Below are 22,291 nucleotides of genomic sequence, written 5' to 3'. Positions count from 1 at the left end.
CATTGCTTAACAAATTAAGTACCACTTAAAATATAGGCTAAAAAGTTGAAAAAAATTAAGTAGCTTTAAGCTACTTAATTCTGACTGAATTTTTGTGAACTTACGTTCAACCATCATACCACCACTCCACCACCACCACCACCACCGCTCCTACCACCAATACACCACTTCCACCACCTACACCACTCCACCACCACCACCACATCACCACCACCAACTCCACCACCACCTCTCCACCACAACCACCACCACCACTACCACTACCATCACTACACCACCACCATCGTTCCTACCACCACCATCCCCACCACTCCACCACCACCGCCACTCCACCGCCACTACCATCACTACACCACCACCACCACTCCCACGTACCACTGCACCACACCACTCCACCACCACCACCACTCTATCACCTCCACCACTCCACCACCTCTGCCACCATCGACACCACCATTGCCACCACCACTCCACCACCACCACCACCTCCACCACTCCTCCACCATTACACTAAGAATATTATGACTATTCGTAAATTAAAAGAGAATTGGAACAAAATTAATTCATCATTTTTTTAATTCAGTACTTAATATATTTATCAAACAGCTTTTCAGCTTAAAAATTTCAGCATTCAGTTTTCAGTACTTAATTTTTCAGCTTTCAGTTTCAGTTTCAGTTTTCAGTTTTATCAAACAACCCCTTAGACTCAGACTCAAAAGTGTCAATGCAAAATAGACACAATTGAAAATGTAACTCTTATAGTTACCCTTGGCTTCCTCACAGAGAGGTGGGATCTAGGGGATATTAGGCCCAAGCAACAGCACTTCGGCTTCCTCAGCTTCTTCGACCAAACCTACTCGGTGCTCCCTTGAACAATTGACCTCAGTCCGTTAGTTCCTTCCTTTGATTGATCGGTCCGGTTCTCAACCAGTGCTTTCCAACTTTCAGCCCCATCTTCTATTCCTCAACCTACAGCCATCATGCCAACCTCAGGTTCAGACAGGGTAGACACAATCGGTTTGGGTTGGTTTTGAGGGACGATATAATGGCTAGGGTTGAATATGGTGGAGCTTGGGTTGATTTGAATGGAGGTGATGGATATCTGACCAACTTGAGGGTCAGAGTTGTGTTGAGACAAGGAGTTAGAGACAGCATTGGCTTTTGATAGGAGCGGGGCTGGAATGATGCCATTATCGATGAGATCTTGAATGGCGTGTCGGAGACGATAGCAGACATTAGTGGAATGGCCAGGCATTTGATGGTAGGTGCAATAGAGATTAGGTTTGAAATTGGCAGGTGGATTTTTGGGTAATGGAGCTGGATTGAGGGGCTTGATGGAACCAGCATCGAGGAACTTTTCATAAACTGAGGCCAAAGGTGCAGAGAAGCAGGAAAAAATCCTTGGTTGGGTTCGGCGACTGAATTGAGGGTTCAAAGTGGAACCTTTGCTTGTTTTACAACTGCACAACATTGCACCATCAACAGAATGCATTCTTTTATCTTTAGGGCTGACTTTGTCATTAAGCATGTCTTCCCCTTCGGCACTGACTTTGAACAAGGATTCAGCATCCTCCTTCGAGAAAGTCCTAGCCTTATGAAATACAGCCAGGTCTTTGAACATGTCTTTTGAGCACAGGTTGATTTCGACAGTAGGAGTGTGGCATGCTTGAGGAGGTTCTTTGACTAGCCTCGTGTCCTGTTGCAGGGCTATGGAGGTAAAGAGGTTAACCAGCCCTTGGACCAGAGTTATTTGCTTGTCCATTTTGTGACTAATTTATTGTATAGCCATCTTCAGCTCAGCCAGCTCTGTTTGTGCTGCCATTTTGGATTGATGATCGAGGAAGGTGATATGGCCTTAGAAGTGACAGTGAAATAGCCCCAGCAGACGTTCCCAAGCAGGTTTGGCTCTTCCCTTCGGTGAAATGGCCTAGAGTTTTGGACAGCAAAGTAAATGAGAACTTAGTGAGGTTCCTGCAGCAATTAGAATGCAATGCACACATCATCATCGGTGTCTTCCTAGACTCTACAACTATAGACGAGTCTGTTTCAAGATGTTCGAATGCTACCAGAATCCTCGAATTTCTTTTCGAGGGTGTATCCTTATTTGAATCGACTAACACTAAGAGATGTCAAAATAGTCTAAGCCTTTGACTACTCTGCTCTCGAAGTTTCAATTTTGGAGTTAGAACAACTCGGTGTAGATGACGTGATACCAGAACCAGGGTGGCATAGGCGACATAGCGCCATAGCCTAAACAGTGTACGTGCTTAGCACGATAACCAAGGTGGTATAAGCATCACGGCTTCTCTCCGTTGTTCTTTGTTTTCTGTTTGAAACCTCAATCGGGCATTAGACAAGGACTTAGAAAAGTCTTGATTTCCCAAAGTCTCGTTGATCTAAGGACTTTGAAAATTGATGACATGCACCATCAAGATGCATGACTCTTCATCGGGTCATAATAGTGTCCTAATAATCCTAAGACAAACTCGAAAGAACGAGAACCTAGAAGCCGCCCTAAACATGCTTTTACGCAGAACGATTGAATGTATGTATGTACAAAACCAGAGACGAGTTTGCCTCACGAATTTCAGACGTTGCCAGAATCCTCAATATTTTTTTCGGCGATGTGTCCCTAAGTAGATCGATGGATCCTAAAAGATGTCAAAATAGACTAAATCTTCGACTAGTCCCATTTTAAGCTTCAGCTTTGAATTTGGAACAACTCGGTGTTGATGACATGGCACCTTAACCTTGAACGCGCTGTGTAGAGTGACTTTGCACTTCAACCTGGGTGGCGCCAGTGACACGACATCATTACTTTGTTGTTCCTTATTTTCGGTTAAATCCTCAATCGGGCATAAGCCAAGGGTGTAATAAATTTTGATTTCTCAAAGTCTCATTGAACTAAGAACTTTGCAATTGATAACAAACATTCGACAGAATGAACGACTCTTCATCTGCTCCGACAATGTCTTTAGACAGCGCAAGACAAACTTGAAAGAAAGAATCATTCTAAGCATGCTCCAATGCAAAATAGTGTATGTACAGTACATGCGATAGGGAAGACGGTAACACATAGACAGTATAAGGGGGTTAGATGCAAGTAGATCTTACCCTGTAGGTACCTGTCCTAGTTTGGAGAGTGTTAGTGCTTTATCTATGCAAAGGCCGATTTTGGCTTGTAACAGGTTCCTCGGACTAAAGTTAAGATATACCTCCCGCTACCCATGTAATCATAGAGCAATAGTCAAATGGTAGAATGACTTATCATCGTCGAAGGTTGTTAGGCGTTCGGGGTCCCTTGGCTCCGATAAGCTGTGCTAGATTGCCAAAACACTCCAACGGGGCTATCCCACATCGATGAAAATGAGAAATGCTAAAAATTGATTAAGAAGAAGAAGAATCACAATGCCGCAAAATGCCTTTTCAAATTTGGCTCACTTTATTTAGTCCATCTTTAGAGAAAACTACACAAGTGATCAATCGGAAAAAGTCCCAGATCGGATTGGCCGGACACAAGGTCCTGTTAAATCACCATTCCAACCTTCGCCAGCGCAAAGCTCACCGTTTTGACAGACTTTTAAAGGATTATTCATAAGTGTATTAAACTCTAAGTATAGATTAATATTGGTTCCATCAGTCCCCAGCAGAGTCGCCATTGTGGGCAACGTGCCCTTTAAAAGGATTCCATTCCTTTTAAATGCTGAAATCGAGGGAGCGCTAAGCGTGACGAACACTCATAATTCAAAAAGTCGCCACTTGGGTTTGAAGGTCCGACACCCAAGGAAACGAATTCAAAACGCTTTATACACTGCTTTGATTTGAACACCATTCCGTCATAACCATATCTGGGTTCGGGAGCCAGGTTACGAGAGGAAAAGGGTTTTAAGGCACCCCTCTCGCCCAATCCGGAGATCGGTCTCTACTTAGGCATTTGTGAAAACATTTGCGATTCTTATTTGATTAATCAATTCTTTAGCCAATTGAGGCGGGGAAACAGTTTAATGGGGATTAAAACAGTAACAGTTTGCAAGATGTGATAGATGGCATGCTTGCTTATTGAAATAGTTAGTATATGATGAAAACAGACTTCTGTGGGAGTTTTAAACCGACTGAAAGGCCCCTATTTTGGAGTGTCATGCGCAGGGAGAAACCAGCATGCACTGATCAAGACATTGCATGCTGATCACACCTACGCGCGCTAGTAAGCCTAAACCCACAGTTCTTATTTTCAAACTCTCTGGGCTCTGGAAGGACCAGTGCACACCCAGTACAAACCAAGCAGTTTATAGCAGTTAAAACTACACAGTTTATAGGCTGAAAAGCCCTACAATTAATAAAGCACCCCATAAACAGAGGGGACAAAACAGAGGCCTAAGGCCAAAGTTACCAAAGCAAAGACCACTCACTGGTCAAAGACTGACCGGCGCGTGCACAAACACAAGACAGGCACGCTCGGGTATGAGTCAACCTTCCAGTGTTTGGTTTTGCTCATCATGGGTTCTGAGACAAGTCCAAAAAGATCCCAGAGGTACTCCACAGCAACAGGTATGAACATTGAACTAAAACTAATAGTTTTAACTAAGGAAAATAGTAAACTAGTTATTAGCATGCTTAACAGTGGCCTATATACAAAGTAAAACACAAAACAACAAGGCACCAATCCCCACGCAAGACTTGCGCGCGCAGCCACAGAGTAGCGCACGCGTACTGACAGTTGGCGCGCGCTGGTCCTTGCCACTATGGTTTTTGAAACCTTACCAGCTTTAGGGTCAGGGCATGGTATTGATTACCAACCTTGACACTGCCAGTCCCCCTTAAGGATCAAAACAAAGAGAAACACAAAGGCGTTATACTTGTTGCTTTTGATTTGAAAGATGCTTGAGCTTTGAGGTTTGAGTTTGTTTGAGGTGTTTGAGTGATTATATAGTGTTCAAGAATAAGCTATGTTCTTTAGGAGTTAAAATTCTTTCCACCACAGTCCATTACGGGTCTCACCAAGCATTTTTTGTTATAATCTAAATCGTTCATCTTGTAAAGTCCATATAATAGTATATGCACGTAAAAAATGAGCTTGATCGGACATCAATAGGTATATTAAAATTTGAATTTCAGTTTAGGAAATGGACTGCCATAAACAATTTAACTTCAAAATCTCTGACCCTCCATTCTGTAAACCAAAATTCAAGTTTTGGTATACCTATCGATATCCAATCAAGCTGATTTTTTTTAGGGGTATACTACTCTACGTGTTCTACAAAATGAACGGTTCAGATTGTAACAAAAAAAGTCTTATAGGACCCACATGCGGTGGTGGAAACCCCATGATTTCCACCTATGACGGATAGAATTTACACTCGTTCTTTAGTGCCTTTGTATTTTTGTGGTTTACAAAGAAGAGTGCAAAGGTGTGGAAATTTGTAGCCTAAAACTTTGTAACTTGGTAACCCTTTTAATGGAAGAACCATGAGGGGTATATATAAGAGAGAGGTGGTAGGTATGAAGCTGCAAAGAAAAGAGTTCAGTCAGTCCACGAGGCTGGCTTTAGTTACTTGGTGACTAAGCTTCCCAAACCATAAAGGTGATAGGGACAGGCTTTGACTGGCGCGCGCGTCATACTAACACGCGCGTGAATCAACGGTCAAGCTTTGACTATTGACAACCACCTGTCTATTTGACCGATTCGTGTGGGTTTGGGTGAAGCGTGACGCGCGCGCATGTACCACCTACTCACACTTTGGTCAACGGTCAAGTTTTGACCATTGACCTACACCTGTCAAGTTGATCTGCGCGCGCAGGCTCCAAATCAGCGCGTTCCGGTAGGACTTTTGGCTAAGGTTAGGGGTTCAAGAGTTTTTCAAACACTCAAAGCTCAAATATTTATCATTCCCGAGGTATTCTTGATCTGTTTCATCATTGGAGAATCAAATACCGTAAGTAAACTAATCTGGAAGCCTAGATTGAGGTGTCTACAAGACTACACCATATCCGACAGTAATTAAAACAGTCACCATAACCAAAACCTGCATAGAAACCCAGAGGTGAAAAGCACCAACTATCGAACATACAACCCGTTGAGTTGAAACTTATGATACAACTTAACTGATAGGAGCGTAAAACACTGTTACGAGTTCGTAATTGATAACAAATTTGGTAAACAACATCAATCTATTCTCCAACTCATCTTTTGATGTTTCCTCTCTCCATCTCAAAACTACCTTCGGGAATCAAATTTAAAACCAGGTCATCGAAATGTAAAGTTCCAACAGAATTTGCACGGGAAAACTAAAAACCAACGACCCTGGAGCTTGGAAATGCTCCGGTTGAAAGTATGATGAGTATGAAATTGCCTCGAATGTATTCACCAACTTTAGCAAGCCCATGTTCGTTTTAGTCTTCCTTCTTGTCAGGTTCATCAATTGCAGCCAGTCTTTCAACAAGAGGAGGATGAGAATAATGGTAGGTAGAATACCAAGGATCTGTGTTCATAGCTGAGAGGTTTTCCTCCTGAAAAGCCATTACCGCAGTTAATCAGTAATTCACACTTTTTCATCAGGTGGTGTAGTTCTAAGAGAATCCATATTAGTAATAGGTTTAGAATAAAAGCATTTAACTAGAACAATAGGCAAAGAAGTACGACTAACATGCGCGATAAGGTGTTATTCCGACATACCTTTACTACCAATTATGAGCTTTTGATTGTTTTAAAAAAAAACATATCCAACCAGGACAGTGAAAAGTCCTCACTATTCAAAGAATGTGAGAAGCAGATGAAGATCACTTCATGTATGAATAACTCAAGGAGCCAGTTCTATGTTGCTATCACATAAGAGCTTTGTGGCCCCTGACAGGAAAAAAATCTATACTGCCCAAATTATGCCTTTTTCAAGATCCGTTACCACAATTCATATCCAACATATATGCTGCATCCCCCAAGAACAAGAACCAAAAAGAAAACAGTCAGGTGAACCAACATGTAACTAAAAGGTCGTGGGCAAGATACCTTTGTCTTCTTCATGAAGGTTTCTTCAAGTTTGTTTAGATACAAACAAAACTAAACAATTTCGTAAGATCAAGATACCCAAAAGGTTTGATAGTCGGAGATACATAGTGACCATTTATAACTCATAGCAATAGCAACAGGGCCTGCCCTGAGCTTTTTCCGTGTATGTGTGGGGCTTGTATGGCTGAGAAACCACTTTCGCAATTATATCATTAACAATAAGTTGAAAAGCATCTAGTGTCTTGCAAGTTCATATTGCAACGAAAACTCGTCTACAATAAGAAACAACACGCACAAGATTTAGAGCTGTAACACCAAGCAAAATTAAACAAGTTGTCTTTTAACCACAGCCCTTCTAGCGTTCATTAGATTCAAAATTACTTGTTAAGCACGTGACCAAATTTTCCTGTTCAAAAGAATTCTTCTTCATTCTCAACAAGAATGCATCAAGAAAACTACCCTTCCATAAGAAAACTACCCTTCCATATAGATCGTCATGGCATGATTAACTTGTCTACCACATACTCTTCAATGCATGATGCAGTTAACTCATCAAGTCTTTCTTATGACATGATTGGACATGAGTTGGGCCCTTCATTCAGATGAGGCTTATTCAGAATAGTTTTGTTTTTATGCATAACACTAAGACTAGCAAACTTAGGGGCCCTACTCTTAGGCAAACATTGGGGGCCTAAAGCTGTTGCTTTGGTGGCATATCCCCAAGGCAGGCCCTGAAAACCAGCACTATTCGAATCATTAAAAAGTAACTAATATATCCCTTGAGAAGGAAAATCACCTGAAGTTTCACAAGACCAGCACGAAGTGGAGCGCCATAGCCAAGTTTCTTAGCAAAAGCATCAGCCTAAATCAATAGAAGCAAAATAAAAGAAGTCAGCCTTCCATAAATGGGGGAAAGAGACACTAAGAACCACAACTACTACCTCTGTGGCAAACAATTACCTGAAACTCAAAGGACCGGCTAACGAGATTAAGACCAAAGCTTACAAGATGCTGGAGAGGTGTTACAGTGTGCTGCAACCAAGGAGTTTATTTGATTATTATAAACACAATTCTGGAAGCATGTTTCACTGCTTCTCAAAATAATTACTTAGAAAGACAGTAAAGATACCATAGACTTATTTGCTGCATGAAATTTTTCTTGCTTCTAAACAAGCATCATTAATGTCCTCCGGCCATTTGAGTGTCCAGAAAAACCAGCATACCAAACAAGTTTGTGGAATAAATAAAACGAGCAGAATACTTCCCAAGTGCGTTGAATGTCTTCCATTACATTAGGCTGTTGTTCCCATGTGCTTCAACCTCTTCATTGACCGTTTTACTTGTGTTTTTTTTTTTTTGCTCAGCAAAATAAAGATTTTATTAATCATTGAAGTTACAACGATCAAATGGAGCCAAAAAGTGATGGCTTCACTACAAGGAAAAACCGGAACTCCAACAAAGTTAGAATCACAACCCTCGACAATTATATGCCTCTAAGGACCCAGTGGAAAGGGGAGGGGGAACCAACCAAAGGTTGGAAAAATCAAATGGGCCAAAAAAGCCCGAAAACCTGAAAATCTGAGATGAGCCCAAAAAAACCCATCTCAACCCAAGAACCCAAAACAACCCTAGCTTTAATAAAAAAAACCCTAAACAGCACCGCCGCCCTGATCTGCTGCCACCATCCACCACCAGAAAAGCCCACACGTGACCGAAAGAAATCTGGATCCAGAAACAGCAACGGACACCAGCAGCCCCCACCGCCAAGGAGAAGTCCGAACTCTCCTCAAGACCGGCCAAGAACCTCTGCCGCACGTCACCACCACATCGTCCCCCTATGAGATCAGCGAGTACCAGAAAACGCAGCACACGATCAGACGACCAAAACCACCGGCAGCCACGAAGTTTCCCCTTAGCCATTAGGCCTGAACCGAGATCACCCAACAGTAGATCTTGGGCAGAAACAACGAGGTCCGAACTACCACAGTTCCGCCGACCATACCTCACCGTTAAGTCCAAACCGATATTAACCAAGGAGAAATACCAGTGGATGATTGGAAGAGACAGGCAGTGGACGAAACAAATCGGGAAGGCAGTTCTGCCGACCATACCTCGCCGTTAAGCCCAAACCGATATTAACCAAGGAGAAATACCTGTGGATGATTGGAAGAGACAAGCGGTGGACGAAACAAATCAGGAAGGGAGAAACCAAAGGGAAACAGTACAAAACCAAGAGTTGGGGGAAGAAAAGAGAAAGGGGGGAGAGAAAAAAGGGAGGGGGGAAGCAAGTAGAGGAGGAGGAGAGAGGCGCCCGGGGGGAGGAGGAAGACGGCGCCGCCGCCGCCCCCCCAGCGGTGGACAGAAATCGCTAGATACAAGGGGGAGTTGGATCATTTTAGAGAGAGAGAGGAGTTGGAATGACCGTTTTACTTGTTACAAGGGGACAGAAATGGAATAGCATAGAGGAGAGCAGTAAACTGGAGTTGGGAAAGGGATTTTCCTCCTTCGAAGGCATTGACAGAATTGTCACCTCATGATAGTAATACAAGTTAGTCCCAGGATATACTTGCATGAATCCAACGACTTAAAATGGATTAAGCACTAGATCCTGATACTGGAAGTCAGCATTGTGTGCAAGTGTTTTTTCATCGCTCCTTCAAGAGGATTGTTAAAAGTAAAACAAAGAGAGGATGACCGTTCAGGTCAACATTGGTTAGCGATAAGAAAGGACAGCCGTTAAGGGTATCGCTTCTAATAGCCAACTGGGGGAAATCAGAAATGGATCCCAATGTAATAGGGATGAAGGCTTCTCGGGTTCAGTTGTTGTGATTGTATTAGCACATTGTAGTTACCTCACACGAAAGAAGAGAACAAGTTTGGCCCGAGATATTCGTTTAAGTGTTACGAGATGTTCAACTCATGCATGTGCTACATCCCTCCATAACATTTATCACTTCACATATTAAGTACCTGAAATATGATGAGCCCAATGAGGACCGGTTGCGTATCAAACCCGAAACTATGAAACAGATCCTTTGAGTTCCTCACAAGAGTGTACCCTCCAAATTGCAAGAATGTGAGAATCTGCAACGGCACATCAAACAAAAGATAAAGCTTAGAACTCAGTCAAAAAGCTCCTTCATAATAAAATTTTCAACAAGATCACCTAAGAGTCAAAAAGGCTGCAAAACTTACAAAAAAAAAAAATGAGCTGCACAAAAATAATACCCAATTTCATGCTCAAAGATGCTAATATGAGGAAAACTTAACCAAACTAAGCCTTGTATCCTAACCAATTTGGGCTGGCTAAATGAATCTTTCTTTCACCATTATGCACTGTCGAAGCCCATAAAATCCACTAAACTACATATCCTTCATAGGCGATCATAAGTTTTTGTCCTCTTGGAGCACAAAGAAAGGCGGAAAATGCTTGGGTGAAATATGATGTTAACAATGAAAACGCCAAATTGCACTACTTTATAGCAAAAAAAAAAAGGATTATTAAAGTAAAAACTCAGAAGTAACTTGACTCAACACATTCATGGAGATCAGGGTCATTAAAGATCCGGCCACGGCATGCGGGCCAAATGGACTCAAAGTACCCATGATCAACAGTGGTGACGCCAGGATAGAGGGATCGCACTGCAACAACCCGGAACCACCAGGTTGTGACATGTAGCTGCTCTAATACCGTGAGTAAAACCCACAAGAACCAACAGAACTGGCCAGCCAACAAGGTATAATTGGGTTCATTGCACCCACTAATAGACCCAAAAAATCCACTGTGCTATATTCTGATGCGGGTAGGGTCATTATAACAATTGTCCTTGGTAGGAACACATTTATTAACATTAAAAAAGAAAATACTCTACGAAAAAGAAAATACCAAAAGGACAACAAATCCTCTTCAGGCTAGGAAAACCCAATTCTCCCGAAGTCAATTTCATGTATCACTAAAAACTACCAAATCAAATTATCAGACACTAAGAAGCCTTATAAAAGATCCAGCCAGAGGACTTTGATAACTCTTCCACAGAATCAAGACAGGCTATGCGTTCCCTCAAACCATCATGCAACGACATGGCAGTGCCTTCAGTCCTCAAGCCTCTTCCGACATCTCCTAGTGCAATCCTGATGAGTTAAATAACTAAAGCAAACTTATATATTATGCCAGAGGGGACCTCTTCCTAATCAATTATAAAATGCACACTATTTGGAATTATTGTGAGCAACATAACAAATAATTGAAACCACTCAGGCCCTAATGCCCTATTAAAAAGTTACAGGCCTAAAGCATACCTGAACAGCAATGAAGGAGTACATCGTGTGATTGAGCTTCCAATGACCCAATTCATGTGCAATCACTGCAACAACCTCCTCCACATTTTTGCACTGCGCAAAAAGATACTTATTCAGCCCTACTAAACAAGAAAGGTGGGGTGAGGCAGTGAGGGTGAGGATAGAAAGAGAGAGCACCATTGATAAATGAAGACATGAAAATCTAAGTTAATTCGATTCTCAAAACCAATGCTGTGTTTGGATGAGTTTTTGAGAATTTTTTTATGAGAGTAACGATTGGAATGAGGGGTAATGAGTGGAGAGAGATAGAGAGAGAAATAAGAATAATGATTGGAGATAGGGATAATGAGTAGAAAGTAATGACTGGAAGTAGGGGTAATGAGCGTTTTTTAAGTTGGAAAAAAAATTTCAGATCTTGATCCAAACAAGGCACAAAATTCATCAGACGACTGTTTTAACCAGCCATAGACAACACCAACATTTCAAACTAATGGCAACCCACAAAACTAAACTAAAAAGACCCAACAAAGAGCCAATTTATATCCTACATCAACGAACTACATGAAGAATTCTAGTTCACGAGAACCCATGCCTGACTTTCAAGAATTTCAGTGGTAGCTCAATCCCCATGAACTAGACAATACCATTAAAGCAAAAGCCAAAACAAATAGGCACATTATTTATATGTCAGAGAATATGCAGGGGTGAGCAAAATGGCTTGTGATAAACCACTAACAGTAATTAAGTCTGCACAAAATGTATACACTCAAACACATACCGCAACTTAAGAACAGAAGAAGGTACTACAAAACGAATGAGAAAAAATGGGCTTCATGATACATGCAGAACTCAGAAGCACAACACAAGCTAGGATGTAATGTAAACAACTCAAATGACTTGCTTGATGTTTATGGGCTCAACAGCTGTTCTCCAATTTCTAATATTTAAACAATAGCCTTCTTGATCAGAAAATAGGGTACACAAAAGGAATGCATATTTGGAAATGAGTTGGAAAACGGGGCCACAACAATGTTCACATAGAATTCTACTGACAGAAGAAAGTGGGCATTGACTTCGTCCAGCGAGACATAGGCTTGAGCACGTCAATCAGGGTTTTAAAAAACGCCTGTTACATAACATAACGGCCGTTGTGTAACGGGTTTTTGAAGGCCCGATACCATTACGGGTGAAAATAACGGCCTTACGAAAATTCACGTGTATTGGCCGTTACGTATCGCCATTGTGTAACGGGTTTTTGAAGGCCCGATACCGTTATGGGTGAAAATAACGGCCTTACGAAAATTCACATGTGTATTGGCCATTACGTATCGCGTAACGGCCGCTACACCCTATTATGGGACAGTTACATCTACAGAACACCGAGAGCTTCTTTCTTTTTTTTCCTTTCTCATACCTTCATGTGATCCTACAATGTATTCTTTGTAACTTTTTGAGATACCTTCACATGCAAAAACAATATTTTGAGAACCAAACTCTTGTTAGAATGAGGAAAAAAACTTCAATTTTGTTCTTAAAACGCATTTTTTATCAAATCTTACTTAAAAGTACTTGTAAAACGAAAATATTGCTTCAAAACATTCAATTTAGTCATAAATAAGGTTAGAGCATGTGTATCAATGAAGTTTCCAGCACTTGCCAGTGCTAGAAAAAAATTCACGAGTGCGGTGTCCGATCCTATTTCCGTTACACATTGACCGATACTGCAATTTAAAACCATGATGTGAATACAATAAGAAATCAAGAACTCAAAGATAAAGAACTTTTTAAGTATCGCTTCATGTAGGAGCCAGCAAAGTAGCTTTGTTTTTCAATGCAGCCAAGCTGACATATAAAGTTTATGTTGACAAAAAACAGAACAAGGATTTATTTCATCCACATGTGCAAACTGCAAACAAAGAGGAATGATTCCAGAGACCCTGCTGGATCAAACTGAGCAAAACTTCAAACACGAGACCGCTTAACATTTATTTATTTTTACAGAACAGTAACCAAAATGAGCAGATTAAAGTAAACATAAGGAGCAGCCAGCAAGTCACAAATGGATGAAAGTCTAGAAAATCAACATCCTAATTTCCAACTGTGGAATGCCTCCATACCTGCTGAATCAAAGTGTCGTAGAGGACAATGCGCTTGTTCTTAAAGAATCCGTACATATATGCCTGCAAAACAGTGGCGAGCAGGTCAGCCCACAATAAAAACCATGGCATCTCAAATTGAAGTAGTCATTAGCCAGACGGTAGTAGAATATTACCGTTCCACAGTCCACCTCCAACCATAATGGTCATCATAGCAACAAAAGTATAAGCATTCAAAGCCGGAGCATAGGAAGCCTGAAGCCGGTTTAGAAATAGAAGGCAAAAAAAATTCTTTTCCATAGCGGAGGAGATGGGATGGCAAGAAAGGGGTTATTATTTGGGCTCTTAACAGATGGATTCACAATGGCAGCACTGTTAGAGCATGGTTCGTGGAAATAATAAGGCAGTACTTACTCTTTTACATTGTTTAAAAAACCGGCCTAGGTGTTGCCCAGGCACTAGGTCGCCACCTCCAACTAGGGGCCAAGGTGCTGAACTAGGCAGCGAAAAGATTAGTCGGCTGCTAGGCGGGATTAGTTGGGGACTAATCAGCTAGGCGGTGGGGCAGGACTTGGCGGCATTAGTCGGAGAATTAGGCATCCAGGCGGGAATAATTGAGAACTAGGCCACCACTGGACAGCGACTAAAGGGCTAGGCGGGACTAGGTAGTCCTTGCAAAGTGAAAGACCATAAGGATGACAAATGTAAGTTGCATAATGATCTCCAATAAACAAAACAAAAATCCATTTGGCTTTAACCAGATTTTGGATGCAACCCTTGGTCGCAAATGAATGTCTAGATAAGAGACTTACGATTGGCAAGTATTATGTGTGACTGTTTGTCTCCAGCATGACCATTCGATGAAATGTGGAGGGAAGAGGGTTAAATGGTTGACAATCGCGGAAGGATTCCTCTTCGGCTAATAGTAACTGTCATTACTGACAATGTACCTGGTATTCTTGGTGTTAGGCATTATATACAAACTTGATACATGGCCATGTTCGAAGATATTTTGATGATTGTGGTGGTCAAGATAGGATTTAGGGCAATACAGAGGCAACGGATTGCCGATGTTTTCCCACAGGAGATTTTTGGACGTGTGAACGATGTACCAAAATGTATCTTCAATGGCTTTGAATTTGTGAGGCAAGGTGATACTTTTATCCTAGGGGTGAAAGTTAAATCGGAAAAACCGAACTGGGCGAAAAAAACTGGTTTGGTTAGGTCAGGTTTTGTGATATGGAAAATATTTGTTTTTGTCCGTTTTAGGTTTTTGTAGAGTTTGGTCGGCTTTGAACCAGACCGAATGGAAAGCTGAAGAGAAGCTAACGCAAATTAATCTTGATTCTTGACCATTCACGTTATACACCTTCAAATGATCAGTATCGATCACGATCATCCATCTAATCCACCCTAAACCTAATCTCTCTCAGAAAACATTAAGGATGAATCTCAAACCCTCAACACATGAACCTCAAACCCTCAACCGATTTAGGCAGTCACAAGCACTAAAGTCGAATCCTCAATGGCAAAGGAAGGAATTCGTAGATCTAACTTTTGCAACTGTCCATTGATCGTCAGCAAAAACTACCAGCGTGACTGGAGATGGAATCACAAGTTGAAGTGCTCTCTCTTTTCATTCTCATTCAGTTTCCATCTCGTATGTGATCTGTGCTCTTTAGGTTTGGACTTACTTGACTCGGCTTTTTTTTTTTTTAAGTGTCCCTTTTCAATTTTTCCAACCGAAAGAACTGGAATTAACTGACCAAACCGAAAATGCTGAACAGGACCGACCCACTTCAGCTTTGGTTTGGTTCAGTATCTATTCTTCAAACCCAAAATGCTTGGTTCGGTTCAGAAAATTGGCGAAAACCAGACTGGTTTGCGCATAGACTTGGAAAAGATTAGCTTTCCACAAGCTGACATAAACTGCAAAAGCTCTGGCCAAAAAAATGGTGCAAGATTACATGAGCCTACCACTAGGTTCTTCCTTCAAGTCTAAGATAAAGCTCTGAAGAACCATTACAAATCATAAGATTATGCTAAGTTTCTAACATGGACAAATTAACTTACTGACTTAATCTAATCAAAAGTGTGGACATTAGGTTATGTACAATTTGAAAACAGCTTTCTCCAATCAGATTCTGCTCTGACTCCATAGATCTCATCTCCCAATAAGGCGGCAATATTTTTATGGAATCAGTGTCCCAGAACTTTTAAGGATATCCTTGCCAACTGGCCAACATCCCCATGTTAACCAAAATCCAATTCATAACTAATGACATGGTATGGCATATATAAAAAGTTCTCAACAGCATATACAAGAGAAAACCTCACATTGCTATGGCTTGACCTCGTAGATCCATCGACAACGAACAATTTCTTTAGAGGGAATCTGAGCGATGAGGCAAGATTCTCAATTTTCTCCCTGAGTTCTCCTTCTGGAAGCTGTTTGTCACAACATACCATGGATCAAGTACTCCTCAAACTAAAAAGGAATTTGATTTCTTCTACTAGCGGGGCAACAACTGATGATGGAACTTACTGGAGTGAACTTGTTAAAAAGTGGTGCAATTAAAGTTGGGTAAATAGTCATCATCACAAGAGATAGAACAAACATAAAACCCCAAAGATAAATGGCCAAGTAAGGACCTCCTTTCTGCAACCCAAACCAATAAAAATCTTTAGAAACATATGTGCATCATGCAGCAACTAAATCAGGTGGATCAATAACAACCACATTACCACCATAAGCAAGTAAAAGTACCTGTACTATTACAATAATTGCAGCAACCACAGGCGGCCCAATTATAATCGATAGCATTATTCCTTTGATCATATCCCGAAAGAATAACCATATTGTTTGCTGTATGAAATAGGGAAAAACCATTTTAGAGAGATACTTCAAAACAGGAGCAACAGTTTAAAACAAATATTCCTGGGCTAGAAAACAAAGTTATCGAACATGGCAAGCAGTTCTCAGAAAGAATACATACTTTATTGAAGCCATGACGGGCCTCGATGACAAATGTCGAGTACAGAGAAAATGGTAAATCAGTAATCTGCAAAGAAATCCAAAAGACGATATACCAGGCGAATAAGAGGTGAAGCCAAATCAGGCAAATTAGCTTCTCACCAACAAAACCACAAAAGATTGTGGCAGGACAGGGATCCAATATGTGCTTCCTCAAACCAAATCAACCAATTCACACAATCACACTCGAATAAAAGTTAAGAACAAGAAAAGAGAACCCCTCTGTTGATGTCAGACCTATCCGTGCAAAATTTCATATGGTAATAACTGTATGTCACAATATGCCACCTAAAAACCTCCGAGAATCTCTGGTGATATATTCCATTATGACAACAAAGAAAGATAGGAAAACAAAGAACATCAATATCCGAAACTAGAAAATACTATCATGGCACACGAAGATTAACTCCATGCTAAGCAACCACACAGCAGTGGCTTTATCTGGTCTTCAAATAGGCCGGAACCCATAATCAACCCCCATCATACAACTTATTGCCTCACTTAAAGATATCAACTGTTAATGCAATGCAACAAAGTCTATACCCATCAGAGTTGAGCCTCTTGGATGCTTAAAACATGATTCTAGAAACATACCTTTAAGACATATGTACCCAACAAAAAAAAAAAACTTAAGACGGCTAAATTTTTAAGCAGTATGACACATCACAAGAGAACCAGATATTCATTATCTTCACAGTGCAAAGAATGTTGACAAGTGCACCTGTGACCAAATCATAACGCCAGCCAAAAATGCAAGCGTGTGAACTATTTCATTCTCTGCACTAAGGCCAAGGTATACAAGAAAGTCTCCTGATCTCTGCAGTGAAGAACGGGATTAGATATAGAGAATAGACTTTCAGCAAAGCAAGTGAAGACAATAGCAATGGATGGCACACCTTCCAAAACCAAGGCAATACCCCAAAAACCAAAATTGCACAGTCCATCAGTATGGTTACGAACTCATGAAGAAAATGGAAGTGGCTGAAAGTTACAAAAGGCAAGTCAAGGTTCAGAGCACAAATATAACAGAAATGTCAACCAACAAAGAGAAAATAACTACTAGACCTCTTATCAATACTATAGGCCCGAGACTTTTCAAACTTTTCTTGGCTTATTACCCCCTCCAACGTTTTGGGAAGAGTTGGCAGTTTAAGAGCAGCATGTTGCCGCCAATCAAGATAAGTTTCGAAGATGTACATTAAAATCATAAATCCTGGAAAACAAAAGATGAGGCAATAGTTAACCGACATGCATAGAACTTCAAACCCAACCACTGTCACACTGTCGATTGGGAGGGGAATTCAAGCAGAACACAGAGCATATATCAAAACTTAGAGCACAGTACAATCCATACAACAAGAAGTCCACCGATAAAGTTACAGGTACAAAAATAGTATATTCTTAATTATCAAAATCATGATTTCTGCATGGTGCCATGGTCTGTAACCGTACATGCAGTCAGTATGCATTAGAATAGTTACTGAGGCTGGTAATATATTCCTTTTCCTGCTCCAGCAATTCACAAACATGATCTCCCACCAATACAAACTTTGTGTAATACATACGTTATGCATTGATTGCACGGACGGAATCGAATATTACAGCGAGAATCACCTGGTGACTTTGTGTTAGGTTCATAAAAACAACACCCAAACACCGCAGCAAGGGGGATGCTAGGTACAACTCACACAAGATTATAGGGTCAAATCAACCTCATCCAATAGTGAGAAAAACTAGATACAGACAATACATTTGCATGCTTAGAATGAGATTTCCCACATTATCCCGTCAACTTAGGGAGTGTATGTAAAACAGGATCTTGAATTCAATCTAGTATATGATTTTCTATGTACCATTCCCTTCTGTATCAAAACATTAAGAAAAAGAATTACGGAAGCAAAGAAATTGAATTCAGTTGAAAGTAAACAAGTTTTTTAGGGATAATTCATAAGTAACAGCAGTTTGGTGTGGAATGACATACTTAAAAAAAAATAACAACCTTAGCGGAATGGGGCCCAAATGACCCTATCGAACGTAAACTCCCGGAGCCGCCACTGGGCTCTAGGCATAGTTCCTTCTCACAAAGATGGTTTCTTTGTTACGCAAACAAGTATCAAAACCAAAACCCTAATGTAGGACATAAACAAAAACCCTAATGTAGGGCATAAACCCTCACCCGTAACACTTAAAATTAACTCCTGCAGAAACAAAACGATTGGAAAAGAAATCCTGAAAATAATGCTTGGAAAGCGGAGGATTTCAATGAGCAGCTCGTTCAAGGAAACAAGGAAAGCATAAATTAACTCGAAACCTTTTAAACCGAACACACATAAGCAAAATTTATAGGGAGGCTCGACCATACCGACGACGGCTTCCATGTAGGGAAAAGCCATGGCTGGTTCAGTAGTTGCAGTCTTCGCAGAGAGATAGAGAGACAGTCTTCGCAGAGAGATAGAGATAGAGAGAGAGAGAGAGAGAGAGAGAGGTATTTTTCTTGAGCTCGAAACGCTAAGCGGTGATTTATATAGTGCAAATGATATTTAGGGCAAGGATTAAGTAATTGATTAAAAATGTTTAATATATTTAGTCAAAATTAAGTGCATAAAATCTTTTATGCATTGCAAATTTTGAGATTAAAAAACTTTCTTTTATTGAACTTGATTATCTCGTTAACTCTCAAAATTGGTGCGGTGTTCCAGATTTATCCTTGGTACTTCATATACGAGATAAATAATCTCTTCTATTGATTGGCAAAAAAACGCCTATTTCAATTTACAAATAAAAGGAGGAAATTCTTGTTATGATTATCAGATATTAATAGATTAAAGAGTAGGCGTAAAAAACTTTCGCATATTGAGAAAGAAAAAGACACTCTGTTGAAACACCATTGTGTGTAACCTAGAAACGAGAAAATACATGTAAATTGTTAAGTACGTTGTTTTAGGAGTTTGAATCATAGAAATCATTCTCTTAAAAAATACTTCATCCGTTCCAAAAAGAGGGATCTTTTTGGGAAAGCGTGTCATTTTCAATTGCTTATATCTTTCAATGTTAGTGTTAAAAAATATGCAATATGGATCTTTTTTGATAAATTTTAATTAGTTCTATTAAACAAAGTTTTCAAAATAACATAAAACTTCATAAATCGGAAGATATAAGCATTTTAAAATGACATGAAATCCCAAAAAGGTCAATCATTTTGGAACGGAGGGAATAGTAAGATTGTGGATGTTTAAAAAAAATGTTTACCTTGCGAAGGCTTATTGACGGATGAAATCAGCTTATAAAATTATATAACTCATAATTTTTATGAATGTGAAGTAGGCATCAAACTTAACTCTCTCCATTTCAGAATTATGTTTTTTTTTTTTTAGTTGAAAGATTCTTATCTATGAAAAGAATATCTTAAAATTTTAGAATTCGAACCAAACAACTTTTTGCCGTAAAAAGAGAAAGAATCGACAAACTCGACTCTCTACAATCGCAAAGCAGCCCTTCATTTCCTTTTTATTTACGAGAGATAATTTACCATATTTCAAAAAGTTAACTCAATATTTTATTTTATTTTATTTTTGATCCGTAGAAAGTTACTCATTACCACGCTGCTTTTGCATATAATGGTTAGTTATACTCTGAGGATATAAAGAAAATGCAAAATCCACATTGAGGGTCCACAAAATATTATAATTCAAATATAAATAGAGCGCATAATATGTGTGTGTGAGAGTAGAGCATGGCAAAAATTGATATATAATCGAACTATGCTTTTAAAGGAACTAAATCTATAAGCATTGACAAATAGATTCCAACCGAGTAAAACTAAATTATTACAAGACATTGCATTCAACACCATAATCCATCGCTTTTCTCACAAGACTTCAAGTCTCACATCATTAAATTGATTAGCGATAACTATCTAGAAAATAATATTACAGCTCAGTTACAGAGACCACATTTAACGTCAAAATTTCATAGCTTCTTTCACAAGAATTGTGAGTCTCACATCATTAACTCAGTACCTAATGATAAATTATGACAGTGTAAAATTACAATTCAACAATTTGCATGCATCGTTAAACATCAAAACTTCAATCCTCCTACAAGCCTTGTGAGCCCCATTGCATCACCAAGGCTTGCAAATCCCCAATCAACAAACAATTGATCAACTACAACAATTATACTAGAAATCAAAATTTTGTCGCTTCTCTCACAAGATTTTTGAGTCCCACATCATTGTGTTGCGTGAGACGCATCACCCAACAAAAGAGGTAGTAAAAAAAATTTCATGCTTCATTTGATGTGGGTGTTTCCAAAATTCTGGTGCTGAGCATATATAGTATTCATTCCAAAAGCAGAAAAACAAAAACCAAAAAGGTGCAGCCTCATATCTACTATTACAAATTTTCCTTAAAGCTAGTGACGCAAACATTTTCGACAATGATTTTTTATCTTCAAAAAAAAAAAAGGGAAAAAAATATATTTTCTTCGAAAACCAATTTCTGAATAAAGAGCATTTGGTGTAACCACACATTGACCGTGACTCGATTAACTTAAACCTTTCTTATACGTTGAATGGTAAAGATATCGATATAAACGTCTACCCAACCAGTTTTCATTTCGTATTGTATCTACCTAATCAGTTAAAAGTATTATATTTGAATTTTGATGTTAAAATGACTCAAACTTGAAATCATAATTGCAAACGGTTTAGTGGGAGCATGATGTCGGATAGGGCTTTATTTTCCCAAACTCGGATTCGACTTTCACAATTGGGAAAGAACTCAGTAGACCACTAACAAAGTTGCACAATAGACTTCCAAGACTCTGAAAAATGGGCGAGGTTATTCTAAACCAGCGCGAACAACAGTTATCAAACAAAAAACTTCTTATTTTTCTTTCTATTGGATCTAATTTACTGCAAAATATCAAAAAACTTGTTCGTAAAACTCTCAACTTGAGAAACATTAAAGGGAAAAAAAATGTAATGATAATGCCAAAACTTGTTTTGTTGCTGCCAAAACTCACACTGGTTAAATGACTTCTATGTCCTCCTCTCAATCCCTCATTCAATGCCAACACTGCCTCTTCTTTCCGTTTCTTCTTCCTCTTATAGAATCAGTTATCACCATTCCTACTCTCTCTCTCTCTCTCTCATCATTTTGTCTACCTGCAACTCAAGCTCAAACATCCCCAATTTTACTCTCCTCATTTCTCAAATCAACTCCTTTACTTGCAAGAACCGATTGTATGACATTTATACTAATCATTGAGCATGAATCCAAACAAAACCCGCGTTTTGCCCAAATATAATCAACTCAACAATGGAGAAAGCAATTTGTTTGCTTCACCTGTTTCGAGTCTTCAAATTACAGGGAACCATTTTGAGCTCCAATTTCGATGATTAAGTCCTGTGATCCAGGATTGAACCCTTGACATAGCTAGTCGTTAGTCTAAATCTCGGACTTGATCATACCAGCGACTCGATAGATTTCATGAATCGAGAACGATCTCAGCTTGTGTTGACGACTCGCTCAGGATTTCTTGGTGTTTCGGCTCAAAGATGGCTCAAGGACTGAGCGGGCGTGCCAGGACTTGTCGTGTCTAACGTAAAGGACTGAGTGCCCCTTTTTTGACTTCTCAATTGTGAAGGCAATAGAGCTGCAACCTAAGGGTTGGATTGCAGTAAAGGTCCGTGGTTTTGCCTCTACGAGCGAGGACTAAATAATTTCCTAACCGTGTTAGGAAAAGAAGTAACAACGTAAGAATAACTTTATTATATCGTAATAATAAAGTTGGGGGTACAAGAGAGATAGGAATAACTTTGTTATATCGTAATAACAAAATTGGGGTACAAGAGAG

At 39.8% G+C, this 22,291-nt stretch overlaps 1 protein-coding gene across 1 annotated transcript; it reads right to left on the bottom strand.

Moving 5' to 3' along the window:
* Positions 1 to 6,074: 6,074 nt before the first annotated feature.
* LOC131318613 (CAAX prenyl protease 1 homolog) lies at positions 6,075 to 18,953 on the bottom strand. Its single transcript, XM_058348521.1, has 14 exons — positions 18,795 to 18,953; positions 17,498 to 17,645; positions 17,329 to 17,413; positions 17,154 to 17,249; positions 16,395 to 16,460; positions 16,166 to 16,264; positions 15,944 to 16,057; positions 15,736 to 15,846; positions 13,420 to 13,482; positions 11,303 to 11,395; positions 9,974 to 10,087; positions 7,964 to 8,035; positions 7,800 to 7,865; positions 6,075 to 6,507 (listed from the first exon to the last, which is right to left on the bottom strand). The coding sequence occupies exons 1-14, from the start codon at positions 18,823 to 18,825 to the stop codon at positions 6,391 to 6,393; spliced, it is 1,275 nt and encodes a 424-aa protein (XP_058204504.1). The 5' UTR covers positions 18,826 to 18,953; the 3' UTR covers positions 6,075 to 6,390.
* Positions 18,954 to 22,291: the final 3,338 nt, after the last annotated feature.

Source organism: Rhododendron vialii, chromosome 1a (genome assembly GCF_030253575.1).
Source record: "Rhododendron vialii isolate Sample 1 chromosome 1a, ASM3025357v1".
Lineage (NCBI taxonomy): Eukaryota > Viridiplantae > Streptophyta > Magnoliopsida > Ericales > Ericaceae > Rhododendron > Rhododendron vialii.
This window is presented reverse-complemented; position numbering and strand designations above follow the sequence as displayed.